The following is an 11,237-nucleotide window of genomic DNA, read 5'->3' on the forward strand; positions in this document are numbered from 1 at the left end:
GAAAATTAAACAAAATATGGTAAGAAATAAGTAAATTAAGATTTTTTCTAGAAACAACTAAAAGAAAATTCCAAGCTAAATAATATTTAAATTTAATTTTCAAGTAGTTCTTTACTAAAAAATGTATTCAAATATTTTTATACACAATGTACATTATATTGTACCATACACAAATACAATTTAAGGAGAATATAAATAATAATATACATTATAAAAAGTATTTAAATATTTAAAAATATAATGAAAAATAATATAAAAACAATACATAATCTTAAATAAATTATATATCATTCTTGCAGGTACATTAAAACTATTTAAACAAACATATTATTCTTATACAGAATATACATAATCTAACAGATATTCTGGTACAAGCGTATTAAAATACCAAAAAAAAAAAAACTAAAAATAATATACACGTAATAAGTAAATATAGGATTGACAGAACATTATATTATAATGTACGTTTGATATTGTCAACTTATCAAAATAGATAAATGATAGAATTACAAACATATTTATTAAATTTATAGTATTTTTCTTATACATTTATCAAATACTAATAACAAAACTATTTTTTATAATCATAACAATTATCACATGTTGAATTAATAATTATTGTTTCAACTAATATTAGAAAACGAATAATTAAAATAATTTTAAGTATATATGAAAATAATTGTTAATAGAGTATGAACAATATTTGAAATTTGAAGCTGAGCAGTCTGTTTTTCGATTAAGTTATTTAAAATGTTTATATTTATTACTAAAAATATTTCATATGATTAAAAAACTTATAGCAATAAATCATAGCCTTTAAAAACAATATTTTAACTATGAAAAATAAATCATATTTTGTTACTATTTAAAAGCGATACATAATTTATAGTCAATAAAAAGAAAATCAAACTTTATTAGGCTTTTTGTTGATAAGCTGTTTAAACAATATGATTTTGCATATTTGATCTACTTGGTTCTGTGTTGTTCATCAGTTCTGGAGCCAAACTAATCTCTGAATCTGAGATAAACATATAAATGTTAAGTATAAAATACAAAAATACAAACAAATTGTTTTTTTCTCTTCTCTTACTTGACAAGGATGATGAAACCGCTGGGCGGGCTGGTGGCGGATCATACAGATTTAGATAATCTGATAACATTGAGTCTGATGAATCTGTTTGAGATGAAACTGTATCATAGTCTGCATTAGCTACATTTATTGATGGTAAAACTGGAGCATGCACTTCAACAGTGTTAGCAGATCTACCACGAGTAAATACGCGTCCCTGTAAAAGCACTTGTAAGACATTGGACATCAACATAAAAATCATTGTCACTTACTCTGAAACTACGGAATGTACCAACACCCAATGAATTTGAATTATTCATAGTAGGTGCAACTAATGGAGTCCTATCATTGGGCTGCTCATCACTATCGGTATCTGAAGAATATGCCACAGCATGTAGATCTTCGTTATTACCATAAACACGACGTTTACAGATAGGACAAAATCGTCGGTTTCGGGTTAACCATGGATCAATACATTTACAGTGATAAGCTGTGAGCATTTAATAAAATAATTTTTATATCACACACGTAAAATATAAAAATAAATACTTACCATGAGCACAAGGCAAAATTCTTAGTTTGTCTCCATCCATATAATCATCTAAACATATGGCACAAGTATCATATGGATCACCTTTCACAAATGTTGATATCGGAATTTTACGAAGAATAGATGCAGGTAATCGATGTCTAAATGCTCGTCTTCGATCTTTAATCCATTTAATTAACTGTAAATTACTCATAATTTTAATATCAACAATAGCCAATCAAGCAATAAACAAATAAGTCTTATGATGTTTATTTATTTTTTAGATTCTGAGTGAAACGATGAATGTATTGATTTTACAATGATGTGTGTTTTTTTTTTTATTTTTTTTTTTTTTTATTTTTTTTTTTATTTTTTTATTTTTGTGTCTGTGTACACGATAAGTAGTCGAAATAATGCTTCGATTTTCGACTTCAGTATCTTGTTCGATGGGAAAGTGAATATCGTTGGTGCATTGGGGAGGTCAAATTAATTTCCCAGTAGTTTTCAAAAGCGATGTGAAAAACAAAAGAAAAATTAAGGAAAAACGGGAATTTTTACGCAAAATCGATTTTTAACAAAATCGATTTTGGTTATTGGTGTAACTCTAAAACAAATGACCGTAGATGCATGAAATTTTCACTGGTTGTTTATATTTGCATTTTCTATACACAATAAAATTTACAAAATATTTTGACTCTTTTTGAGCTGTTTACGGCCATTGTCAGTTTTCAATTTTTTTAGTTTTTTTTTCTATAAATATCAATAAAATTTTATCTGTTGAGTAAAAAAGCTTGAAAATTTAATAGAAGGCTCCTAGGTTATTGTTTCAAAGGCAGATGAAAAAAATTAAAAATCCTTAGTCACAGTTTTTAATTATAAGCATTTAAAGTTCAAATTTTGACAAAATACGGAAAAATCACGAAAAATAGCAAATTATTTTGAGTTGAGAATTCATAAAAATTTTTCTTTTTAAATCTAAGATTTGAAAATGTAATATAAGATTACTCATAAGTTTGTCTACCTTTATCAAAAAAAAAATGTCTAGAAGAAACTTAAATTAAATTTTTATGAGCGTCTGAAATTTATATTTTTACAACATTTGATATTTACTCGATTTCTCATGTAACAATTTTCTTATTTTATTGTAATTAAAAAACAAATGACTGTAGATACTTGAAAATTTCACTGAATGTTCATATTAGCATTTTCTATACACCATAAAATGTTGAAAATATTTTGACTCTTTTTGAGCTGTTTACGGACATTGTCAGTTTTCAATTCTTTTAGTTTTTTTTTCTATAAATAACAATAAATTTTTATTTGTCGGGTAAAAAAGCGTGAAAATTTAATATAAGGCTCCTGATATATCGTTCTAATAGCAGTTGAAAAATATTAAAAATACATAGGCACAATTTTTTTTTATAAGCATTTAAAGTTCAAATTTTGACAACATTTATCAAATTTATAATTTATTAATTATTTTGTGGTTAAAAATGTATAAAATGTTTAACTTTTATGGCTAAGGATTTAAAATTTAAAACAAGGCTCCACGTAAATAGGTTATATATAAATTACTTTATTCACAATAATATCATCAAATATACTTGGTAATATCATAGGCTGACTGACCGTTTTCGCTCAGAATCGTTTTTCTTATACAATGATATTATATCATTGAATTCAAATTTAACACCATCCATTACAGTGACCCACTTGTAACCTACTGTACAGCAGAGCGACATCCACTTATCCACCTTTTTTTTTATTAATTTAATGATTTAATGAAACAGTTATTGACATTTTACTGACATAATTGTAAGTTGTTATAAACAACTAAAATGTAATATTATAATTGACTACCAAAATAATTAATTGAAACTTGATGTCTAATTATTTCAATAATAAAATACATATATATTTATAAAATGTGAAATATGTATCATATATGTTTTTTTTATTGGCCTGGCTGCAATATTTAATGTGTAATTTTTGGTGAGTTTATTTACACCACAGTATACACAACACTGAAGACTTAAAAACTTTTTGGTTAAAATATTTAAAAAACAAAATATTCATAAGCATCCCATTTAAATCAAATTGGTATAATAACTTAAAACCAATTTAATTAAATAATAATTTAAAACATATTTTAATATTATTCATATATTCAAGATAATAGGTCCCCTGAACAAGCTGTCTATTTGTTTTGACTATTTTACATTAAGTATAATACTTATTGTACTTTTTATAATAATATACAATTTGTATCCGTTAAATACAGAGCTTATATATATATATTACCATAAACCCAAGCATTGCGAAGAAACATACCGCAACAATCACAGCAAATGGCAACAACAAATTCAAGTTTATATCAAATGGGGATTGATTGTTGTCTACAATCACATAAAATCTAAAAAAAAATTGATATGTATTATTTGAGAATAACTAAATCATTCCGAATTGTATTAATATTAATAATGAAAAACATAATACATAAGTAATTAATGTACATTTAACCTGTAATATTGTAGTCACCTGAAGAAATCAAATTTCCAGTTTTCAATAGACATTGTTTTATTTTAAAACTTTAATATATAACAATTTATATATATATATTTTTACAGATTATAAATCTAATTAGTGAAAATACTAATTAAAAACCAACAATAGAACATAGATAATGTAAAATTTGATTTCTGAATAATCATTAATGACTACTGTACGTAAAACTTAAATTAAAAGAAACATTATAAATTATATGATTTTATTTTTAGCCTACAATGATACTAACATGGGAATCAATTTTAAAATAGAATATTTGAATTGTTAAATTTTAAATTTTTTTGTGACTTGTCACAAAAATACCTATGTTAAACATCCTGAAAAAAAACCCGCGCTGTTTAATATTCCAAGATTAATATTTAAATTATTGTAATTGAAGCTAAAGATATTTTTTTATTGTAACATAAGATAAAAAAAATGTCTTTATGGCGAACATAGAATAGTATAAAACCTTGATAATTATCATAAGAGTGTGCACGAGGTGGCTGTCTTCACTGCAAGATTTTCTACTACCTACTGTATATTATTTAAAATGTTTAATTTTTTATATAATTTTTTTTCTTTATAAAATTACATACACGTGTATTTTTTAAGTTTTGATCAACAATCTATATCTTCTTATGTTTTATAGCAATATAGCATTAAAATATTATTGATTAAAAAAAGAAGCCTTTTTAAACCTACAATGGTGATAAGGAAATTACGTAGTACCACGCATCAGGACAAATTGTAAACAAGTTTAATAAGAAATGTGACTATGATTAGCCTCTGGCGTTTTTAAAATTACTGCCAATTATTGCAAGTCATGGAACTTTAAAAAAATAGTTATTTTAAAAGTCTAATCAAAATAGTATTATTAATTTTTTAAATTCTGATATATTTTAATTTTGTTGATTTATGATTTTCAAAATTAAAACTCCAAGTTTGTTATTATATGGTGATAGTTAAACCATGATTTTTTATAACAAACTGAACTTTATATTATTTTTTCGAACCCAAACCTTGTTATTAAAAAAGTTACAATGGACCAAATCATGTCTGTCTTGCTGACGTAATTAAATGTTTCAACCTCAAAAAATATTTTTTTCAGTAAATAATATAATACTATAATTTTTATTTTATATTAATGCTTTTAAAGGGGGTGGGTTATGGAGTATTTTGAGGTTGATTATCCCTCTAAGGTTCCTGGGTTACTATAGCTCCTGTCATGATGACCTATGCACACCTATGATGATAATACATAATTAGATTTTAATTTATTGAAAAAAAAGTTGAACCAGATGTAACCTAATTTAATGAAATTGAATTAATTTAAAAATAAAACCTTAATCATTAAAATGTCATAATTATTACTTGTTGGTATAATCATAGTAGTCTCTCAACATAAGCCCTGTGCTATCACCAACAAAAACTGACGGAATCACTATATCACTTGAATTTTCACCGTGCATTGGCACTAATATACAAAAAAGTAGAAATTAATTAATAGTTTTATTAAATACAGTAATCAGTTTTTAAACAACTTGAAGTGTGTTAAATATACTTACTTATATAATTTAGTTTAATTTAATAAAAATATCACCATTATTTGTGTTATAAGATTAGGTATTCAAAATGTGAACTTACCAATTGTACTAGAGTTGACATTGAATACAATGGCTAAGGTATAGTTGCTATTTTGAGCATTCCTCACTTTTACGCCAAAATTACAATTTCCTCTCTTAATTAAGGCAAACCAACTTCCACTTTTGGGCGGAGATTCAATTTTAGTACAACCATCTTCAGGGTTAGCAGGCAAAATGTAACCCTTAAACAATATAAAAATTTAAAATAAATATACATTTAAATTTTGAGTTTATCTATAAATTATTGAAATACTTTAAGGCCTTCTGAAGGTATATCCGCTCCAAAATCAGATGGCGCATCTGAAAACTGTAAATCTAGCTGTTGTTGTTCATTATTATATATGGTAATTTCACATTTTACTATAGTCACAAAGGCTATTAAGGCAATAAATGCCATTGCCTTTTTAAACATTTTTGATAAAAGTTGTACAACATCTGATAATCAACTAAAACAAATAAAAATAATATAAAAATTTATTGATATGAAATAAGAGATCCAATAAGTTATCATTAAATTACGACTATAATGTATCTGGAGGGTCAAGCAAAGTATTGAAATATACAATGTGTTCTGGAGAAAGTGATCATATTATAGGAGTTTACATTAAATTACGAAAAAAACGGGTTTTACTCCTGAATTTTTTTATTACTTACTTTCAAAAATTAAATTTTTGAAATTTTATAATTGTATCAAAATGATGTGTATATTTCTGGTTTAATTATACATGTTAGTTGTTAACAAAATAAAATAGTTATAAAAATAAAATAAAATTACAATAAAGAGTTGATGTTTAAAAAATTTCAGATATTGGGTAGGTTTGGTTTTGTTTAAAAAATAAAAGAGCTAGAACCACCCTAATAGGTGTTTTTTTTTAAATAACTTAAAGTATACACATGTCACTGGCCGGTTTACTTCTCGCCAGGACACATTGTATGCATTTTTTTATACTATCTATATTCTATATTAATAAAATACAATGTTTGAAAGTATGTGTGTGTAAGCGATCCACAGCCAAGCCTATAGCACTTTTGGTTCTGAAAATTGATACATAGTTACATAATTCTATACCAAAAGATGTGCTTTCTTCGCCAATTTGTTTAATTTTAAAAAGGGGCTTACAAGGGGACAATGTTGGTTCACAAAAATCAAATATTTTTTTGTTTGTATAGGGTTCCCATTGGTTACATAAAATAGTTTTTATAATAAATTGTATATCATTTTGGATCTGTATTTTTTATTTAGTGAAAATTACAATTATTTGTCTGTGTTAAAAATATGTGTACCTAGTTTACATTTAATGGAGTAAGATAAGGTAAATCCACTGACATTATTTAATTTATAACTTTCAAGATCAGCTCGTACAATAATCTGGTAGGTCCAGTAATCTGGCAATATTTTTCGTTATCATAACCATACAATTGTTATAATAAATTGATAAAACTAACTGATGAAATCTGAATGAACCGATTTAAATTAACAATAAAAATTGTTTTAAAAAATAAGTTTAGGTTTTTCAATAAGTAAAATGCGTTTTTATGTGAATCTCCAACGTTTTAGTTAATCCGGCAGTCCTCTGGTCCCATATCTGCCAAATTACCGAGGTTCTACTCTATACATATTAATATGAGAATATGATACAGAGAAACCGTGTATATACGTTTAAAAACATTGACTAACTGAGCATAGAATTTATTGTAGTGAAATTAGGCAAGTTTATTGACTGTTTGAATGTTTAAATCTTTATGTAAAGATGCATTTGTGGTATACCATGGAACTGTAGTTATTTGCCTATAGGCAAATAGATTGGAATGCTTCAATTTGTGTGAAGGTTTGATGCTTAGGTTTTACCCCATTTTTGAATTCAGTAGGTCCAAATTGACCTTATAATATTGGACTGTTTTATCTATTAGTATAATGTTTTTAAGGTTTATTTTGGATTTTAATAATGGACATAGTAGTGTAGTCTTAAGTTTAATTATTTTTCTACATGTCTTGGTATGTTCTGCCTATGTATGTCTTTTGTAATTTGTTGAATAGGGATTGGGATATCATACTTGATTTGTGGATAAATAGGAATATAAAAAATATAATATTGATAGTGGTGTTGGTTTTTAATGTGTTGTACATGATATTACAATAAGTTGTCTATATTAATTTTTTTTAATACTTGGTATTCTCATCTTGTCCTAGAGATAATTATACTCCACAAGCTGTACCTACATTGTATTGGATCTTTTTTCTCATAAGGTAGCTGTGAGTGTATAGTGTATTTGGTGGCAGTAGCCTTAATCTTAGGTGTGTTTAAAATGACACATTTTCTATTAAAACATTCCGATTTTGACAATGTTTAATTGTTCTATAGGTACTAATAACAAATGATAAATAATAACCATCAAAATGTCATTCTGTTACATTTTAAGTTAATTACTCTTTGGTGGTTATTAGCTGTTTTTATGGCCATTTTGACAACTTTTTCATCCCCAGTTTCCCTTCCTTATAATTGTGGCATGGTATTTAAGCTATAGTCATAATATTGTTTTTTCAGATAGTTTGCTTCTGTCATAAAAATGTTATGCAAGTTAGTGTTCTAAAATGCTTAAATAATATATAATATATATATATAAGCATACTACTAAACAATTTTTGAATGTTGATATTAAAAGATATATCACAACATACAATAATAATTTTCTACCAGCAATTTACAATGTTTCATTCAAATTGAATCAGATACAGTTGGTATAATTATCAGTTCTTCTTAATATAATTTATTCTAAGTTAATACATTATTTAATAATGCTGAAATAAATAAAATAAATTGTATTATTATCAATATGTACCTCATGGTATACCAACTACTTATTAATTTCTTATGTACCTGACATTGTGAGAATTAATTGATCTAATCTTAATAATTTCTTTTAAAATTATCTAATAGTATACACAACAGTTATAACACTGAATATAATAATAGATTATACCCGGAGTTCTCAACTTACGGTTTGTGGGCCGGCTCTGGCCCACCAAGATTTTCTAACTGGCCTCACCATGCTAATTGGTGTTATGAAAATATATTAATTTTTATTGTTTTTAATATATTAATTACTAAAAATAATTCTTAATTATCTTCAATATTAATAATAAACATTTAATATCCCTACATAAAAAATTTTGGCCTGTGATGCCAAAGCGTATCAGATTGGCTCACCATAAAAAAAGTTTGGTGACCCCTGGCCTATACTGTTAGTGTTATATTGTATTTTCTACTTTAAAATATTATCTTATCAGCTAATCATATTATACAAAAAGCGTTGTTAAAATGTTAAATATACATGTTAAACGTTAATGTTTACATACTGGGAAAAAGTGAATTAACTAAACCACATTAAGCAAAATGACTAGATTTTAACACTGATGAAGTATTTGGTTTAAGTCATTAACAAATAATCATTTTTTTTAAACAAGTTTACAATAGATTTACTAAACTGAAAATACTTCTATAGTTATTCTATGCTTCAATCGTTGGCAATAATGCGTGTGAAAAATTAATTTTGCAATATTAATTGTTAACGTGAAATCATTACATTAACATTGCATAGACCAATAAATCTATGTTAGACAATATTATATAAATGTATTCAGAACCCATTTATTTACTTTTTTTTCTGGCAAACCGTTACAGTAATTCTGGGCATACAATATGTAACTGGCAGTTGAAATAAATCTGACCTTCGGCGTTAATCATGATCTGTGAAAAAAAAGTTTTTGTTAATAATCGACAAAGAAGTCGTAGTGGCAAACACAACCGGGACCAGTACTTCTGTCACCGATAACAACTATAGCAGCTAACTCTTAATGGTAATAATAAAAACAACGACAGCAACGTTTGATATTTTGACGAGTAGGTAGTCATCGAATAGACAATAGCGTTCGATGAAGATCGCAGCCTACAGATGCACACACGCAACTGAATGCTGAGCTAGTGCTGTCCAAATAGCGTTACGTTAGTCGTGCATGTCATGAATAAAATATTTTGTGGAGGAAATTATTGATCATATTGGTATTGTATACGATAAACTGACCTTGACTTGCAGCTCGAATCGCTGAAACCAACGCTCAACACAAGCACAAATAAATCAAAACTCGTACTGAAAAACGTTGGTGCGGCCAGAAGAGCGACGTGTGGTGATGTCAATATTTTGGACGGCAAAGAGGAAAATCGTACGTGATACTGCAGTACAACTGCGGACGACGCTACCAGTCTACCAGTATAGAGTCTACACGGAACAAAAACAACGGACAGAGGCGATAACAACTACGATGGGACGGACCCCCCGCCGGGCGAGAGGAGACAATAATGTTGAAACGCAAATGTGTGGAAAACAACAAGACGAGCAACACGGTTGTCGATTACGCGAATAATAAAAATAAATAAATATATAATAATATAATGATATATAATGATAATAAAAATAATAGTAATAATAATAATTGATGTAAATAGGCGACGTTCACGACCGACTGGCTCGTCTGTTATCACGTCGTCCAGCAGGCAACAGCTGCAGCTACAACACTGCTGCAGAGTGCAGGCAGCCTGCTGCAGACCGACTGACTACGGACTGCGGAGTACAGGCTAGCCGCGTTGTTGACCAATAACGATTGTGCGGTAATCGATTTCCGAACAAAACCGTAAGTTTATAAATTGTGATTCAATGATTCAAACATGAAACAATGTCATCAAACGAAAATACTCTTGAACTGCCACGCTGTGGATGGCTGCAACCGTGTAGCACGTGTATATATTTATTTTTCAACGATAGGAATTGACGTAATATACATTTGTGCACGCATACCAAGTATAATTATAAAATTGAAATTAATTATTATTCATTTTAATAATAAAATATTCGATATTTTGTTGTTTTCATATTTTTCATTAGACATAACATTGAGTATTGATGACTTTTTAAGGTATTTAATTAGCTACATCGACAAAGATAAATATATTATTTATAACTTATGTATAACTTGTAAATTGTAAGCTTACACAAAGACGGCATTATTTCAGGGCATATTAATTAATGTCCGGCACCATTCAAATGATATTTTTCTTGAAAATGTTATCCATCTATTCCATCGAAATCAAAATTGAAAATTCTAACTAGAAGTTATTAAAATGTTTATAATATGTATAATAATCCTTAAAAAGTGGGTAAGTGGATGCCGCTCTGCTGAACAGAAGATTACAAGTAGGTCACTGTAATGGATGGTGTTAAAACTGAACATTTTATAATTTTTTAATTACAATGATTGAGCATTTTCGAGATTTTGATAAATTTTGTCAAAATTTGAACTTAAAATGCATATAAAAAATTTTTGCCTATGTATTTTTAATATTTTTCAACTGTTATTGCAACATTATATCAGGAGCCTTGCATTACATTTTCT

The 11,237-nt window shown here is 27.0% G+C and overlaps 1 protein-coding gene across 3 annotated transcripts; it reads right to left on the bottom strand.

Annotated features, from left to right (window-relative positions):
• Positions 1 to 278: 278 nt before the first annotated feature.
• Positions 279 to 10,363, bottom strand: LOC132945001 (E3 ubiquitin-protein ligase RNF13). 3 transcript variants are annotated; one of them, XM_061014599.1, is made up of 10 exons: positions 9,872 to 10,363; positions 9,447 to 9,537; positions 6,042 to 6,234; positions 5,790 to 5,970; positions 5,517 to 5,619; positions 3,930 to 4,011; positions 1,623 to 1,797; positions 1,342 to 1,559; positions 1,091 to 1,286; positions 279 to 1,018 (listed from the first exon to the last, which is right to left on the bottom strand). In XM_061014599.1, the coding sequence occupies exons 3-10, from the start codon at positions 6,198 to 6,200 to the stop codon at positions 939 to 941; spliced, it is 1,194 nt and encodes a 397-aa protein (XP_060870582.1). In that variant the 5' UTR covers positions 6,201 to 6,234; positions 9,447 to 9,537; positions 9,872 to 10,363; the 3' UTR covers positions 279 to 938. The 3 variants fall into 3 exon arrangements, with proteins under 3 accessions (XP_060870582.1, XP_060870580.1, XP_060870581.1); XM_061014597.1 differs by having other exon boundaries at positions 281 to 1,018; positions 3,900 to 4,011; positions 9,872 to 10,362; XM_061014598.1 differs by lacking the exon at positions 9,872 to 10,363 and adding an exon at positions 9,608 to 9,734 and having other exon boundaries at positions 281 to 1,018; positions 3,900 to 4,011.
• Between the last annotated feature and the right edge of the window lie 874 nt (positions 10,364 to 11,237).

Source organism: Metopolophium dirhodum, chromosome 5 (genome assembly GCF_019925205.1).
Source record: "Metopolophium dirhodum isolate CAU chromosome 5, ASM1992520v1, whole genome shotgun sequence".
In the NCBI taxonomy this organism is placed as follows: Eukaryota; Metazoa; Arthropoda; class Insecta; order Hemiptera; family Aphididae; genus Metopolophium; species Metopolophium dirhodum.